Raw genomic sequence first — 18,517 nt, 5'->3', positions numbered from 1 at the left:
AACATTGTGATGAGCAATGTTCTATGCTTATGGGCAAAGTGCCATCTACATGACATTCATTTGGGAATCACTGGCTTTGAAAGGGGTGTAACATTCAATTAACTCTTCAACCACACTCAGAAATTCCCACACACCTGTGCTATTCTCTGCATGGGGTGAGAATACACCATCTTCTCAAATGTTCTTGTGCAGTGTTTGAGATAAGGCAACTTTTACTCCTTTCTTGTAAGAACTGTAGACGTTAACATATAAAGCAGTTAAGAAGATCTTGACTTCAGCTCTCAACAAAGAAAGCAACAGAATTCTGAGACTTACCGCAGGCTTTTTCTTTATCTGTAGAAGAGGGTAGACTTAAGGATATGAGAGCTATCACAGAAAGTTGTAGGGTTCCTGTATTTTCTCTCCTACTCTTGGCCTGTGCCTCTCCCTAGCATCTTGCACAGAGCGCCCTTCACATCCTTGTTCCTCAGGGTATAGATCAAAGGGTTGAGCATGGGAGTCACTATAGTATAAAAAAGGGCAACAAATTTTCCATCACTCTCAGAATAACTACCCTTGGGTTGCAAGTATGTGTAAATTGCTGAACCATAAAACAGGGAAACCACCAGAAGGTGGGACCCACATGTCCCAAAAGCCTTTCTGCGTCCAGCCATTGACTTTACCTTCAATACTGCTCTAGCAATGTGTCCATAGGAGGCAAGAATTAATGTTGCAGGGAAGACCAAGATTATGGCTCTGGCCACAAACATCTTGGCCTCTGTATCTCCTGTGTCCTTGCAGGCTAACTTGAGGAACACAGGCATCTCACAGAAGAAGTGATTCAGTTGGCGTCCACAGAGAGACATGGTCATCATGAGTCCTGTTTGAATCAGAGAGTTCAAGAAGCCTCCTACCCAGGAAGCAATGGCCAATGCCTGGCAGAGAACAGGGTGCATGATGGTCGTGTAGTGCAGTGGACGACACACAGCAGCATAGCGGTCAAAAGCCATCACCACCAGGAGCACACACTCAGTGGATCCCAGAGCAAGAGATATGAACAGCTGGGCCACACACCCTCCATAGCTGATGGTCCTGTCAAGTCCATGAAGGTTGATCAGGAGCTGGGGCACAGTGCTGGTTGTGTAGCAGAGGTCCAGGAAGGAGAGGTGTGAGAGGAAGAAGTACATGGGGGTGTGCAATCGAAGGTCCATTCGGGAGAGAGCGATGATGGCGGTGTTGCCAAAGAGAGTTATGGAGTAGACAATTGAAATAAAAACAAAAAGGATGAGTTCTAGCTGAGGCCAATCTGAAAAGCCCACCAAAATGAATCTCTCTTCTACAGTGGCATTGAAAGTGTTCATAGCCTTTTATGTGCAGAATCAGCAATGGGTAACTTAGTGTGCACTATGAAGATCAGGAATTTTTATAACATTCCCTGAACTAGACACTTTGATATCCATGTTGCTGCACAGTTACATCTGTTGAATAGTCTTTCTCCCATTATTATAGAGATCAGTGGATTAGAATGATATGGCCTTTGTTTGAACTTTAGCCCTACTGCCTGTGTTTTCCAGAACTCTAGTCACGTTTGTCAATTCCTTGAATCTGATGCTTCCTTTTGTGAAAGTAGAGGTGATATCTTGCCTGGATAACTAAACAGATGTTGGTAACCATGTACTAACATGGAATTGGTGTTTTAAAGATCAAATGTAGGGCTCTTGTTTGTCTTGCCAATAGGGTATTTAGTTTTGATTTCAAGTACTTCAAAAGTTAAGTAAAATAAATGAAAATTCAACATGCAAAAATTCACATGGAATTCTGTGTATTCTCTTTTGGCCTCCATAAGGCACAGTGTTGCTGTCAATTAAGTCCCAGGGCTAAGCAGGCAGAGATGACATGTTCATCCCCTTCTGCACATCTGTCACCTTCTGCTCAGTTTATGTGATTTGTACACTAATTTGCAGAGCTTTGCTCACACCATTGCCACCTGACTTAAGAAGAGTGGAGCTCTGTAGTTTTAAGGGACAATCACTCATAACCAATTTGTTTTTCTTCATGACTCATCCTGCTTGCAGTGTATGGCATTTTTTAAATCAACTTTTCAACCACCTTCAGACTTCCCAGGAGCAGTTGTTCTCATCTCTCCATTCCAAAGTTCTTGGCATCAATATAACATAGAATTTATTGCTTTCAATGAAGATCTTTCTCATCTCTTTATTCCTCAAAAGTGTCTGGGTTTCTAGGCACCATACAACACAGTGAGTTAAAGAAGACTTATCATCCCTTATAGCATGCTAACGTTAATAATATTAACAAGTGCTATGCTACTGTTACTTTCATCCAGGGCATGTAGAAGATGTAAATAGCTTTGTTTTGTGTAAAATGAATGATTTTTCACTTCAATATAGTCTCATGAAATGTAATTAACCATGAACACACTTTGATGAATTATAGCAGTAGAATATGTGTAACATTCCTTACCGTGAAGGGTTAATAGTTCTTGTGGTAAACACATGAAAAGTATATGAAAGTCTTCATCACAAAGAAAGAAATCAGTGTTGACAGAAGTCCCACCTCTGCTTAATATGAGAACTTGTGCCAAGTTTATATAATGCTTTTTTATTAAATCTGTATTAGAAGGTCACTAATGGCACCATGCTGGTTCCATGCTGCAAGGTATGTATTGGAATACCACACTACAGCCTTTTTGAAAAAGAATGGAGAAAATGTAAATTATAAACATAAAGTGTTAGTATACATGCTTCTCTAATCAACACAAGCAAGATAGATTTGATGGGAACTAAGTGCTGTGATGCATTTTTAAATTTTGAGAGATGTGTTGTATGCACTTTTAATACTTGTGTGTCCTATCAATGTTCTTTAAAGACCACCCAACTGGATCTGCTGAATTTACTCAGCTGATCACAGTGCACAGTGGAGGCGTAAAAGTCTCTCAAAAAAACATTTCTGGGTGAATTAATGAATGTGTTCCATATCCTGGTATTGTGAAGGAAACACATGAATATCTCAGGCATATTTACTATGCAATAATAATGAATTAGCAATGTCCTGTTCTCATTTATGGTATGCTAGATCCTGGTCACTCATGCTGTACACACTAATCTCAATTATATTTATACTATCATATAGACACTCTTAACATACCTACAATTCAACAAAATATCAAAGAATTGTTATATGAAAATTCCTGGAATTCTGATCCCCAAAGCCTTTAACACAACGTAACCAAGAGCTACAGACATTAAGCAGCTTCCACAGCCTATGAAACAACACTGAACAGGCAAAATTGAACTGAGGTTCAAAACCTCAGCTAGACAGAGATGGAACTGAGAGGATCGATCAACAATCATTTATGTTATGAGTAGAAACGAGAAAGTGACCCTGGAGTAGTGTCCAAAGAGTCAGTGTGAATATGTAGTGTCCATTTGATTAACGCATTTTAACAAATCCAAGCTAAGATTCGATAATATTCTGGTTCAGAACCTAAAAAAGGCCCCTTAGTTTGGGAGGAAACCCAAAGGTAATTTCTCTTCATGTGCAGCATTCTCAAACCAAACTTGCTGAATAAAGCCCTGAGCAAGAGTCTTCATGGGAATTTCTCTCTTTGACTCATTGATATAATCAGGTCAACTATTTTCTCGATAATATTTTTAGTCTTCCATTTTCTTATGAATCTAGCTAAGAAAAATGCAGGTTCTTATAGTTTCCCTGACAAAACTCAGTTTAGGAAGTCGGACTATTTCAGACTTAAGTACCTAGAGTAATGACCAATGCATGAGAGTGCTTGATATACCCCTGAGCCTACAGGAATAGACTGATTCCAGATTTGAATGGGTCCTTAGGCATGAAGCACTGCCATTGTGTCTGTCTTGTGTAGACAGTCTGGTGCAGACATAGCCCTGTTTACTTGGAATCTGGTCTTGTTTTGAAGTCTAGTGTGCAGTGAGTGTCTCAACACCATGCTGACTGTAGCTTAACATTTCTTCATCTCTGCTCCACTGTACTGACTTTCCTCAGCCTCACCAAGACTCAGTCCTGCTTCTGTTTGTGAGAAAGGGTCCGAGGTTCTGATCTGCATGACTCTAGAGAATAGTCCTATCTTCACAACAACAGCCATGCTGTCTGAAGTGAAATTCTAAGTCACATCTGAAACTGATGCTAGTGACGGGCTGTGTCCAGTAAAGCTTACCTCCCTCTCCCCGTGTACCTATTACTTAGGTACCACTCATTGCAGAAACGATAACTTCCTCTACCTCACAGAGCCCTTCTCTACTCTTTCTCAGGCTTTGATGTGCAAGTTAGGCTCATTGTATCTATACTGGGAAACCATAAATAAAAATATCCTGTGAGCCTTTTCTAGTTTTCAACATTAGATTCAAATTTATTCACATATGAACTTACATAGGTCCTTCCCATCATTTATAGTTCCATATCTCATAGCCCAGGTAAAGATTCGATTGTGGTAGCACTAGTTCAGGGACCGAGCAGCTCTGAGGGTTCCTGGGGCAGTCCAGTGTCTGCGGATAAGAGGTGAGGAAGACACAAATAACAGATCGTATTCAGTCAAAGATCGAAAATAATGGAAAATAGTGACATGTAAGCGCGAGTGAAGCTGACCACTTAAAATTTCTATTTCACTTCATATTGCTTAAATATTGTATTTCATTGAAGAAGAAAATGACGTTTATCTGAACCATTCATGATGACTTCTGTTTCCATCCCATCCATCCACTACTTTCCTACAACTGCATCCCTAAACACAATATGATGTCTGACCTCAGATAGAATGCAGTGTATTAAGCAAGTCCTTGGTAGAAGGTTGCTTTAAAACTCTGATAACAGAACAAAGGACAATAAGGTTTACAAAGCATATAAGCATTGTAGATATGGAACAGATGATTTAAATAGTTTTTAGATTAGAAAACAAGTATGTAAATTCTTTAAAAGCAGCACACAGAAAACACACCCCCTTTACTTTGTTCTGAAAAGGTCCAAACTTAACCCACTGGTGACATTTCCAAGAAGGCAGGTTGTGGCTTAGTGTGAGCAGATCTTAAAAAGAATGAACTGATCTAAACCCATAATGCTGCTCACTTAGAGCTGAAGATTTGATCAGAAAACTGTAAAAGCGTCCTACAGGCATTGGCTGATGCACTGCGATATTGGAGACTACGTCGCAGCCCTGATCTTTGTTTTGTAGGATTTTTAAAAGTTCATTTTTTGTAGCAAATCTCTTTGGGCCACACAAACACTCTTGACATTTACATTCTTGATTTTTGGCTACAGCAAGGCCAGTGGATATCTGTGTTCAGCTTTCTGTGTGTCTGTGTGTTTGACTGTGTGCATAGGCAAAGGTATCCATACATAGTCTCCATAACTACTGTACAGATCAGGATTCAAGGTTGAATTTCTCTTCAAATAGCACATGTTGTTTCATGTTTCATGCCAGCCCACTAATTTAATATTGTCAGGCTGCAGTGGGACACTATTCAAACTGCAACATTCAATCTTCTGTCTGAGCATGGGGTGGGTGGGAGGTTCTGAGGAATTCTTTTCTAATTATCTTCCCTGTTCACTGGATTTTACAATCAAGTCTAAGTCCACTTCTTTCTATTATACCACACAGAAGCTCTGTCTTCAGTATCTGGGCTATGATACCAGACCATTTCAGATACCAGACCAGCCTCCTGCCCCACATGTTCAGCTATAGGAGCAATAACTCTCTGATCAGGATATTGTCCTCCACACTAGAACCATGGCATCCCATGCTGTTCCAAAGGTATTTTACAGGGTGATCTTCAATACTGAGAATCACTCAAAACAACATGATGACAGTCAATGTACCATCACAAAATCACAGTTTGAATCCTGCTACCTTTATTTCAGATCAAAGACTAAATTGACAAATTGCTTATTTTGTGTCTCAGTCTAAGACTGGGTTTCCTCTCCTTGTCTATCTTCCAGAAAGTCTTCCAAGTGCTGAAAATTGAAAATTTAATATGCTGTACCTGTTCAGATTAGAGGATAGATGCCAATGAAGAATATCAATAATAAAGCATGCCTTTTCATAAATTTAATGTTTTTATGTGCTCCAACCAGGAAGGTGGAGAGTAGGACCCAGTGCCAATTGCCCAGTGGAATATTGCCATTAGGAATTGTACACTGAATCCTGAGAATCTCATTCAATCATTACTCACCTAGAGCTCCAGGAGAGAGAACCATTTCATTTACTCCCCTCGATTCTATTAGCTTGTGGGAAACATTTAACACTGTCCATATCTAGAGAGGTTCAAGGTAGATTTATTTCTTTGAGGTAATGTTACATTTTATGGGGGAGAGGTTTTGAGATAGGGCTCCCATCCTGGAGAAGTCATAATGAACCTAGAAAGTAGAGGTAAGCCTCTGTGTAGCCAATATTTATTCTAGCCAATGGAGACCTGGTAGTAGTACCTGGTTCTTTCCCAGAGGACCTCTGGACTTTAAGGCTATCTACACATATCCCTATCCTCAGAGCATGAACACCTTAGTTTTGTCCTGGGGACATGGTATATTTCTCCTGAAAAAAAAAATAACCCGTTCATCAAGAACGGCAAGAGACTTCTGTGCCCCAATGTGGCAATTAAGTGCAGCTGGCAGACTCTCAGAGACCTGTCCTACAGATCCGGCTCTATGCTGCACCCAAGCTAACCAGCGCTATTCAGCATGCTCACAACATACCTTACTCCCTCCTGAGACTCTACATATTGAGACCCTCTGCTTTGGCCCAGGTCCTCTCCACAGTCAGACGAAATTCCATGTTTCATTTGGAATTTGACCATACATCTTCTTCAGTGGTCTCCTCAGACAACCCTTTTAGTCTTTCCTATAGGTGACCATGAGCCAACTAAACATTTGTTTCCTTGACAAAAAGCTTGAAATGAAATACAAAATACTGTATGTCACCACCAGTATTTAATGTTTCATTTCTTATTATTATTCTGTTTTGTCTACAATAAATTTTAAAATCAATATGTTCTGTGGCAATGCATACTCAGGGAGAAAAAGGGAGATTTTAAAGTGGCCAATGGACAACCAGGGCACTGAGAAAACTGTCCTCAACAAGTTCTAAGCCTTTTTAAAAATACGTTTCCTGAGACTTTACCATCTCTGCAAAGAGGAAACCCATAAATGAGGGAATCTCTCTCCTTCTAAAGAGATCAGCCTTCAGCTCTAGTAGTGACTGTGCCCTTGAAGACTGGGTGCTCAAGGTTTTCTGGTGAAGCCCCTTTACGGATAACCATGCGACTGATTCCTCAGGTGACTCAGTACTGCAAGTGCAAGTTCAAATATTTATTTAGACAAAAACGCTTTCTTCTCTGCCTTGGTTTGCATTGTGTAGTAACTAAAAAAATCACTAAAGATTGCAGTATAGGGAAAATTAGTTGTCTCTAGTGGAATCTCCCTGGGTACACAGACCATGTTTAAGGCAGGCCCCATGCCCAGCAGTCGATGTCCAAAACCAGGTGAACTCAGTGGCAGTTTCAGAGGGTGTCTCTCATACTGCTGTGTTTTGGCTTTTTAAAAGGAAAAAATCCTTACCAGGTTCTTGCTTTACAATTTTGTGTTTTTATAGGATTTCTCAATAGTCACGTGTGTGTGAGTATGTACATGGGACACTGGAGTCTGGTCATCTTCCTCAGGGTGAGGGGATCAGCTGGTCCAGTATGAGTGTAGTGCAAGTGGTGATCCTGTCCACTTTAATGGCAGTCATCATCGTGGTTAGCAGGACAACGAAAGGTCCTTTCTACCTAGGCTCCACCACGTTCTGGTGAGATCTTTTCATGTAGACCCAGTGTTCTGGTTGAAAATTTGTGGTTCTGGAATCAGGCTGGCTTCATAGAGGGCACGCAGTTTAGGACAAACATACTTATATGAGCCCACTGGATTGCTCTGATCCTAGTTATTAATTCATCATCTTCCAGTTCTGAAACTGCAGCCAACTGCAGGTTAGGTTCAATGGGGGCAGAGACAACAACATAATCCCTAAAGAAGTTAATCCCATCTGGTAATGAGAATTCCTCACCTGATATAGGGCAAAGGGAAGGAGCATCATTCAGTCTCCACCAGTCTCCATGGTTGATTTAATTAAGGTCTGTTTTAATGTTCTGTTCATTCTTTCTACCTGTCCTGAACTTTGGGGTTGATATGTACAATGTAATTTCCAATCTGCCCCAATAAATCTTGCTACATCCTGGCTTACCTTGGACACAAATGCTTGTCCATATTCTGACCCCATAAGAGGGAATTCATACCTGGGTAAGATATCCCACAGTAACTTCTTAGCTATTACCTTTGGAGTCTCTGTCTTCACCGGGAATGCTTCTGTCCATCCAGAGAATGTGTCCACAAACACCAAAGTGTTTATGTAGGCATACTTCCCTGGCTTGATTTCTGTAAGATCAACTTCCCAGTAGGCCCCCAGTGACTTACCTCACAGTTGAGACCCTGGATGTTTGGCAGTGTTGTGGGTATTAGCTGGCAAGCTCTGCAGCTTGACACTGTATTCTTGAGGGTTCTCTGTACGTCTCTGAAAGTCACCTTAGATTGTCTTTACTGTGTCAGCCATCTCTCTGACTCCCATGTGAGTGACTCTATGGATTTTCCTGAGGTTGGTTTTTGCCAAGGAAGTGGGTTAATGTTGGCTTACCTTCAGCTGTTTGCCACCAGACTTCTTTTTTTATTTATTTATTTATTTATTTTTTTTTATTAACTTGAATATTTCTTATATACATTTTGAGTGTTATTCCCTTTCGGTTCGGGCAAACATCCCCTTCCCTCCCCCCTTCCTTATGGGTGTTCCCCTCCCCACCCCTCCCCCCATTGCTGCCCTCCCCCAACAGTCTAGTTCACTGGGGGTTCAGTCTTAGCAGGACCCAGGGCTTCCCCTTCCACTGGTGCTCTTACTAGGATATTCATTGCTACCTATGAGGTCAGAGTCCAGGGTCAGTCCATGTATAGTCTTTAGGTAGTGGCTTAGTCCCTGGAAACTCTGCCACCAGACTTCTTAAAATCGACTTATGGACTGATTCCTAGCCCATCTGATCACCTCTTCCATGCAGACTGGGAATTCTGGCAGGTTGGGGTCATTACTGAGCCACTGATCAGGTGGCTGTTAGAGTATCCCTTCAATTGAGTGGGGTGTAGTTACGGCTAAATTCTGTTCCAAAGTTAATTTATCTGCACCCTTAACCAATAATGCTGTAGGTGCAATGATGGTGGCCACCCTAACTTCTTTGACAAATAAGCCCCTGGTCATTTCCATGGTCCCAGAGTTTGGGTAAGGATCCCATTGGCTGTTCCTTAATGTTCCTTAATGTTCATTAACACATAGACAGAATGACTTAGTAATGTCTGGGAGCCCCAAAGCAGGGGCCGACAGCAGGACCTGATTTATTCTCTCAAAGGGCCTTTAGTATTCCTGAACCCAAGCAAAGTCTTTGCCTTCCTTAGTGGCTTCATATAACGGTTTGTTATCTCAGCAAAGCCTGGAACCCGTAGTCTGCAGAGCCTGTTGACTCCAAGAGCTCTCTCCCCTGTCCTGGGTTCTGGCAGTGGGGATGTTGAGGATCTTCTCTTATCTAAGCCATCACTGGCCCTCTTTCAGAATATAACTAAGATAGGGGACTTCTGTCTTGCACAGCTGTGAGTTTTTTGGCAGATGCCCAATATCCCATGTTCCCCAGGGCCTGTAGGAGATTCTGGGTCCATGTTTGGCAACTCTGTTTGATTTCTTCTGTAACTAATAGGTCACCTATGTACCTATTATGTCTGGGTTATTAGCCTGGTACTCACCCAAGTCCTCATGCAAAGGTTCATCAAAAATAGTGGGTCCATGTCAGATGTCCATTAATGCCTCTTTGGGTATCATACCATTCAAAGGCAAAATATTCCTGGATTTTGGGAGCCAAGAATAGGCTAAAGAAGGCATCTTGTAGCTCTAGAATGGAATACCATTTCTGAACTGGTGGCAACTAGCTCAATAAGGAGTAAGGATTAGGCACCACGGTGGAGGTGGGGGTGTATGTCCATTACCCTGCAGTAAACTTCCCATACCTTACCATAGGTCTTGGATGGGGCGGTAGTCATTGGAATTTGGCTTCTTCACAGGCAATAAAAGGGTATTCCATTCTGATTGTCATGGCCTGAGGACTCCCAGACCCAGCAGTTTTTGGATATGGGGGGTGATGCCCTTCTGTGCCGCTTGAGACATGGGATATTGGTGGACACATGCTGTGTCTGCCCCACAGCTTAAGATCTATAAATATAGGGTGTTGATGTTTCCCCAAGACCATGCCTGGGGAAACTTTTCAACCAAACATCCAAATCTTATTTGGGGGTGGGGGTTAGGGGTGGCTGGTGACGTGTATAGTCTATACTCATGCTCAGAAGTTAAGTGTCAGTACCTGGATTGGATCACTGTTCTGATCCATTAACCAGAGTTCCCCAGGTTTAAAATTAATTTGGTCCCTCATTTTTGCTAGGAGATCTCTCCCCAGTAAGGGGTAGGGGCACTCGGGAATGACTATGAATGAATGGGTTATCAGTCCCATTCCTAAGTCTGCTTGATGTTCTTCAGGTAGTCCATGAATATTGTTTCATGCCTGTGGCCCCTTGAACCCAGTACTTCTTGGAAGACAGTGGCCCTTCAGCCTTTAAGAGAACTGAATGTTAAGCTCCAGTACCCACCAGGAAGTCTGGAACCTTCCTCTCTACTCTAAGGGTTACCCTGTGCTCAAGGAGAAGGTCCGAACCCTGCCTCCCTCAATCTTCTTCCTCGGTGACCATGGTCTTAACCTTTGGCTTTCTCTTTGGGCATTGTTTAGCCCAATGTCCTTCCTCCTTACAATAGGTGCATTGGTTCTTACCTGAGATTTGTCAATGGCCTCCTGTAGGCTCTTTTCCTTTAGCTATACTTTGGAGCTGGCCCTTCCTTTCTCTTTGGTCCTGTATATTATTGGCAAGAAGGATTTTGACCAAATCTCTGTTCAATATCTTTCCTGTCTTAATCTTCTTTTCATATTTAGTCTCCCTATTATGGTACATCTTCCATGCAACTCCACCAAATCCCTCAATGTCTCCTCTCCTAATCTTTCTAACTTCTGTAACTTCCTTCTGATGTCTGGTGCTAAGGGATATATAAACACCAGTGCTACTGTGTTAGAATTCTCTGCCTCCTCAGGGTCTAGGTGCCTAAAATGGTGGAATGCATTTATAATCCACTCAAGAAACTCTGCTTGGCCATCATTACTCTCCTGTCTGACATCATAATCCTTAGCTAAATTTGTGGGCCACTGAGCAGCTGCCCTGAGATCTGCTATTAGAGTTTGGTGATAGACTCAGGGATGCTCCCTATCAATATTCATCCATATTGTAGTCTCAAGCTGATCTCCTGAGGGAAATCCATTATCTATGTCAGCAGGGTTCTAGGTTGGAGTGCCATCAGCTCCCAAAATGTTCTATCAGGCATCCAAAATGATGTGTTTCTTGTCCTCAGTGGTCAAGAAAATTTAAAAGAGCTGCTGACAATCATCCCAAGTGGGCTGTTGGGTGAAAAGGATGGTGTCTAAGAGTCCAATGAGTTCTCTAGGGCTGTCAGAGAATCTTGCATTCACTCTCCTCCACTTATACCAGCAGTAGCAAAGAGTCAATAATGGTGGGGTTGATTCCCTTAGTTGACTGGCCCCATAGCCCCTTGGGTAGATCAGTGGAAACTGCCTCCGGCTCAACAGCCTCAGGCGGCAACACTTGCCTGCCTTGTTCCCTGTGTTGCCCCCGTCTCCATTTCTGAAGATGACCCTATGGGCTGAAGTTTGCACTGGGGCTCCCTCCAGGGTTTCCTCTGGTGGAAGTGCAGGTGGTACAAAAGCTTGAGTGTCTGTGTGTTGGGGAGAGGTCACCCTCAGGAGGTGCTGTACTGTAAGATTGGGAAAAGAAATGTGGGATATCTGGGGCCTTCCTATTTCCATTCTCCTACCAGGGCTGACAGTGTTTCTGGTGGTGAAGAAGCATTAGCAAGGGAGAAGAGAAAGACTTAACCCAAGGTGGTCGATTGGTAACCAAATCCTTCCAAAATACTATATAGGGGACCTGATCAGGGTGCCCCTGTGCCTTTTGAAACATTGCCAACACCGTGGGGAGATGAAAGCTTCCCTCTGGTGGCCAGCCAACTTCAAAAGCTGGCCACTTTTAGCTCCAATATGTAGTCATCTTCCCCTTCCTCACATCCACCAAGAGATTGCGAGTTCTAGTCCTAACTTCCTTAAAGTGAGCTAAAACAATATTTAGAGGGTGAGAATCAGTCTGTCCCACAGCGTGCACCAAAATCTGGTGCAAAACCAAACAAACACTATAAGGAACACAGTGGACAAACCCGCATGCACGAAGTAGCCTCTTCATGATTGGAGCCAGAAATAAATCCAAACACTGGACTCACAGACTGTTGCCATAGAAACTAGAGGTAACATGGGGAGGGAAGTAGCCCATGATGAGGCTCCTATTCCTCTATCACAAAGTCCTTCATACCCCCAATAGGAAATTGATATACCCTTAGGATCAAGAAAATCTTCCTGAACTTCGGCGGTGGTGGCCCTCCAGTGTGTCCACTCTTAGTCACCCTCTTTCACTTATTCAGACATCTTGAGGTAAGAGCAGACACAGACAGTACAGAAATACTGATGCCACTCACCCACCAGACTAGACTCTATTGGTCATGGGTTCTGGGAATCTGCTGGGGAATCTGGACAAGCCCCCAGAATGTTATGCCTAGTTCTCAAGAAACCCAGGAGACTGCTAGAGATTGACACTGATGCAAATACATGAGAGTCTTTATTATCTGAGTCCTGACTCAGGGACACAGCCTTCTCTGCTCTATAGGTTCAAAATGCAACTCGGGTCTAGGAGTTTGAGGTTTATATATGAGAGATGCAGAAGCTGGGGCTTTAGAGCCTTGGCATTACATGCATGGGTAGGGGGTAAAGAAATGCTATCCTTCAAATTGATAATGTTTGTTCAGACAGCAAGGTCAGACCATACAACTGGAAAAGTACCTTTTTGACCTGGGAAGAAATAACTCATTCCATCATCAGAGGCTGAGGTATTTTTATAAGCTGGCCACAGCTGTCTGGAAATACTTGGTTGTCTCTTTCTCACAGCTCAAGAGTAGGGTCCTTAATCACTTTAAGGGCATTAATTTTCTGCCTCCTTCAAAGGCAGGAGACATCCCCCCTTTGGAGGGGGGAATGCTGGCTGTTTAACTCAGCTTGGCGACTAGTACAAGGCCCTGTGCCAAGGGTTAACACAGAGACAAGGGTAGGCTGGCTTTTGCCCACTATTCTGTAAGTTTCTAGTGTGCTTATAGGCAACTCTTTCTTTAGGTTGGGAAAATTTTCTTCTATGCTTTTGATGAACATGTTTTCTGAGCCCTGGCCTTAACAATGCTATTATTGTTAGGTTTGGTCTTTCAAGAGTGACCCAGATTTCTTGGATGTTTTGTATCAGGAACTTTGTGTGTTTATCATTTTCTTTGATTGATGTATTGGTTTCTTCTATTGTATCTTGTACACCTGAGATTCTCTTCCATTTTTTGTATTCTGTTGGTGATATGTATTTCCTGTTCTCTTTTGTAGGTTTTCCATCTCCAAGATTCCCTTAGTTTGTATTTTCTTCATTGATTCTATTTCCATTTTCAGTTCTTGAACTGCTTTATTCATTTCCTCTATCCATTTAGTTGTATTTTCCTGTATTTCTTTAAGGGACTTTTTTTCATTTCCTCTTTAAATGCTCTTATCATTTTTATAAGATTGGATTTAAGGTCATTTCCTTGGGTTTTAGCCATGTTAGGATATCCAGGGCTTGCTGTTGTAGAATACCTGGGCTCCTGTGGTGCCATGTGGCTCTGGTTGTTATTGGTTGTGTTCTTGTGCTTGTCTTTATCCATCTAGGTTTTGCAATTATTATAGGTTTTGGATGCTGAATTCTGAATTTATCTTTGTTGGATGGAGTGGTTTTGTTGTTTTGGACTTTCCCCCTGGCTTCCCTTTCTTCTGTCCTCTGTCCTCAGTGGCCTGAGGTTCTGGTGACTAGTAGAGTCCAGTAGAGTGTCTCATGGAGATTTTATGGTCTGGAGGGTCTGCATGGCCCCTAGGGTTTGGGGTGCTAAGCTTGCCTCTGGGGTCTCAAACACCAGTGTGGCCTGGTATCACTGGTGCTAGTGATCTTCAGGGAAAGCAGGTGGAGTTGTAGCCCAGAAAATGGAGTCCAGGGGTTCAGAGCAGTTGAAGGCTGCTGGGTGTGCTTAAAGAGGACTTGGTGGGCAAGGGCTTGGGGTGGGGTCTTACCTGGTTGTCCCTGGTGCCAGCAGGCCATGCTGTGGGCTGGAAAATGGAGCTCAGGACACAGGGTGTGGCTTACTGCTGTTGGATGTGCTTTAAGGAGACTTCCTGATTTATTCTTTTTTTCAAGTTAATGTAAACTTTATTCATTTTGACCCTTTTGTTGTGCCCAGTCCTGTGGACACACACACACACACACACACACACACACACACACACACACCCCAAAGGTCTTGCTGTCTCTATTTGACAGAGGATTGTGAAAACAAAACTCAGGAAAAGAATATTTGGATATCTTTGTGTCTATTTTAACTCAACATAAATATTACTTGCCAATTTTCAAACAGAATACTGTGTATGTATTTTGTGTAAATTACAACCTAACATTCAGCTTGTAGAGAGTTTGGATCATGTCTCTTTACCTGATTTTTATAGGCCATGTATTCCCAGAGATAAATACTCCCTAATTCACAATTTGTGCAGGCTAGTTTTATTTTATGTCAACTTGACATGAGCTAAAGTCATCTGAAAGGAGGGAACATCAATGCAGAAAGTATGTCCAGAAGACCTAAGAACGAACTATAAGGCATTTTTTAAAATTAGGTTTTGATGAGGAAGGCCTAGCCCATAGAGGGTGGTCCTATCCTGGACTGGTGGATATAGGAAAGCAGGCTGAGCAAACCATGAGGAGCAAATCAGTAAGCAGCACCCCTCCATGGCCTCCGCATCAGCTCCTGCCTCCAGGTTCCTGCTCTGTTTGAGTTCCTATCCTGACCTCCTTGACTGATGTACAGTGATATGGAAGTGAAAGTCAAATAAATCCTTTCCTCCACAAGTTGCTTTTGGTCATGGTTTTTCATCACAAAAGAAACCCTCATGGCAGCTCCATGTTCCTTTTATTTGGAATACTTTGAAGCCTTGTATTGATACTTTTTGTTGTTGTAGTTTTACTTTTTTATTGGATATTTTTATTTACATTTTAAATGTTATCCTTTTCCCGGTTTCCCATATCCCAGCAACTCCCTATCCCCTACCTTCTCCTCTGCTTCTATGAGGGTGTTCACCCACTCCCACACACACTTTCCCAACTCCCCACCCTGACATTCCCCTACACTGGGGGTTCCAGACTTGGCAGGACCAAGGGCTTCTCCTCCCATTGATGCACAACAAGGCCATCTTCTGCTACATATGCAGCTGGAGCCATGGGTCTGTCCATGTGTACTCTTTGGATGGTGGTTTAGTCCCTGGGAGCTCTGATTGGTTGGCATTGTTGTTCTTATGGGGATGCAAACTCCTTCTACTCCTTTAATTGATTCTCTAGCTCCTCCATAGGGGACACCTTCTCAGTTCAATAGTTGGTTCTAAGCATCTGCCTTGGTATTTCTCATGCTCTGGCAGAGCCTCTCAGGAGACAGCTATATCAGGCTATTGTCAGCTTGCACTTCTTGGCATCAGCAATATTATCTGGATTTCGTGGCTGTATATGTACTGGATCACCAGGTGGGGCAGTCTCTGGATGGCCTTTCCTTCAATCTCTGCTCTAAACTTTGTCTCTGTATTTCCTCTGGTGAATACTTTTGTTTCCCCTTGTAAGAAAGACTGAAGCATCTGTACATTGGTTGTCTTTGTTCTTGAACTTCATGTGGTCTGTGAATTGCATCTTGGGTAATTCGAACTTTTGGGCTAATATCCACTTATCAGTGAGTGCATAGCATGTTTGTTTGTTTGCTTGTTTGTTTGCTTGTTTGTTTGTTTGTTTGTTTTGTGATTGGGTTACCTCACTCAGGATGATATTTTCTAGTTCTATCCATTTGCCTATGAATTTCAGGAAGTCATTGTTTTTAATAGCCGAATAGTACTCCATTGTGTAAATATACCACATTTTCTGTATCCATTCCTCTATTGAGGGACATCTAGGTTCTTTCCTGTTTCCACCTATTATAAATAAGACTGCTATGAATATAGTGGAGCATATGTTCTTGTGATACATTGGAGCATTATTTGGGTATGTGCCCAGGAGTGGTATAGCTCTGCATCCTCAGGTAGTGCAATGTCCAATTTTCTAAGGAACCTCCATACTGATTTCCAGAGTGTTTTTACCAGCCTGCAGTCCCACCAACAATGGAGGAGAGTTCCTCTTTCTCTGCATCCTCCTCAGCATCTGCTGTCACCTGAGTATTTTTATCTTAGCCATTCTGACTGGTGTGAGTGGAATATCAGCATTTCCCTGCTAAGGGTGTTGAACATTTCTTTAGATGTTTCTCAGCCATTCAATATTCCTCAATTGAGAATTCTTTGTTTAGCTCTGTTTTCCATTTTTAATAGCATTATTTGATTCACTGCAGTCTAAGTTCTTGAGGTCTCTGTGTATATTGGATATTAGCCCTCTATTGGATGTAGGAATGGTAAAGATCTTTTCCCAATCTGTTGGTTGCTGTTTTGTCCTAATGTGAATGTCCTTTGCCTTACAGAAGCTTTGCAATTTTATGCAGTCCCATTTGTTGTTTCTTGATCTTAGAGCATAAGCCATTGGTGTTCTGTTCAGGAAAATTTCCCCAGTGTCCATGTGTTCAAGGCTCTTCCACACTTTCTTCTATTAGTTTGAGTTTTATGTGGAGGCGCTTGATTCTCTTGGTCTTGAGCTTTGAACAAGGAGATAAAAATGGATCAATTTGCATTCTTCTACATGCTGATCACAGGTAGAACCAGCACCATTTGTTGAAAATGCTGTCTTTTCCCCTCTGGATGGGTTTAGCTGCTTTTGTCAAAGATCAAGTGACCATAGGTGTATGGGTTCATTTCAAGGTTTCAATTCTACCACTGATCTACCTGCCTGTCTCTGTACCAATACCATGCTTTTTACAACTATTGCTCTGTAAATAGCTTGGGTCAGGAAGTGATTTCCCCCCACTAGTTCTTTTTATTGTTGAGAATAGTTTTAACTATCCTGGGTTTTTTGTTATTCCAAATGAATTTGCAAATTGCTCTTTCTATCTCTTTGACGAATTGAGTTGGAATTTTGATGGGAATTGCATTGAATCTATGTAGATTGTTTTTAGCATGATGGCCATTTTTACTATACTAGTCCTGCCAATCCATGGGCATGGATGGTTTTCCATCTTCTGAGATCTCTTGATTTCTTTCTTCAGGGACTTGAAGTTTTTTGTCCTTAGATCTTTTTCACTTGCTTGATAGAGTCACAGGAAGGTATTTTATATTATTTGTGACTATTGTGAAGGGTGTCATTTCCTAATTTATTTCTCAGTCTGCTTATCCTTTGAGGGAGAAAAGCTACTGGTTTGTTTGAGTTAATTTTTAAATTCAACCACTTTGCTGAAATTGTTTATCAAGTTTATGAGTTCTCTGGTTGAGTTTTTGGGGACATGTATGCAAACTATAATATCATCTACAAATGGGCCAGTAAATATCTTCAACAAAATTATAGAAGAAAATTTCCTTACCTAAAGCAAGATGCCCATGAACATACTAGAAGCCTACAGAACCCTAAATAGACTGAACCAGAAAAGAAACTCCTTCTGTCACATAATAATCAAAACACCAAACGCACAAAATAAAGAAAGAATATTAAAAGCAGTAAGGGAAAAAGGTCAGGTAACATATAAAGGCAGACCTTTCAGAATTACACTAGACTTCTCAACAGAGATTATGAAAGCCAGAAGATCCTTGGCAGATGTCATATAGACCCTAAGAGAACACAAATGCCAGACTAAGTTACTATATCCAGTAAAATTTTCCATTGACATAGATGGAGAAAACAAGATATTCTATGACAAAACCAAATTTACACAATATTTTTCTACTAATCCAGCCCTACAAAGGATAATAGATGGAAAACTTCAACACAAAGAGGGAAACTACACCCTAGAAAAAGCAAGAAAGTAATCTTTTTTCTATAAGTCAAAAAGAAGATAACCACACAAATATAATTCCACGTCTAACAACAACAAAAAAATAACAGAAAGCAGCAATCACCTTCTCTTAATATCTCTTAACATCAATTGTCTCTATTCAATGAAAAGACATAGATTAACTGACTGGATATGTAAACAGGTACACACATTCATAAAAGAAACTTTACTAAAGCACACATTGAACCTCACAGAATAAAGAATATTGGGGGACTTCAA

At 41.7% G+C, this 18,517-nt stretch overlaps 1 protein-coding gene across 1 annotated transcript; it reads right to left on the bottom strand.

Annotated features, from left to right (window-relative positions):
- Nucleotides 1-404: 404 nt before the first annotated feature.
- Nucleotides 405-1,340, bottom strand: LOC116909268 (olfactory receptor 10-like). Its single transcript, XM_032912796.1, has one exon. The coding sequence runs from the start codon at nucleotides 1,338-1,340 to the stop codon at nucleotides 405-407; it is 936 nt and encodes a 311-aa protein (XP_032768687.1).
- Between the last annotated feature and the right edge of the window lie 17,177 nt (nucleotides 1,341-18,517).

Source organism: Rattus rattus, chromosome 9 (assembly GCF_011064425.1).
Source record: "Rattus rattus isolate New Zealand chromosome 9, Rrattus_CSIRO_v1, whole genome shotgun sequence".
NCBI classification, from domain to species: Eukaryota; Metazoa; Chordata; class Mammalia; order Rodentia; family Muridae; genus Rattus; species Rattus rattus.
The sequence above is the reverse complement of the archived record's forward strand: the minus strand, read 5'-3'. Positions and strand labels throughout refer to the sequence as shown.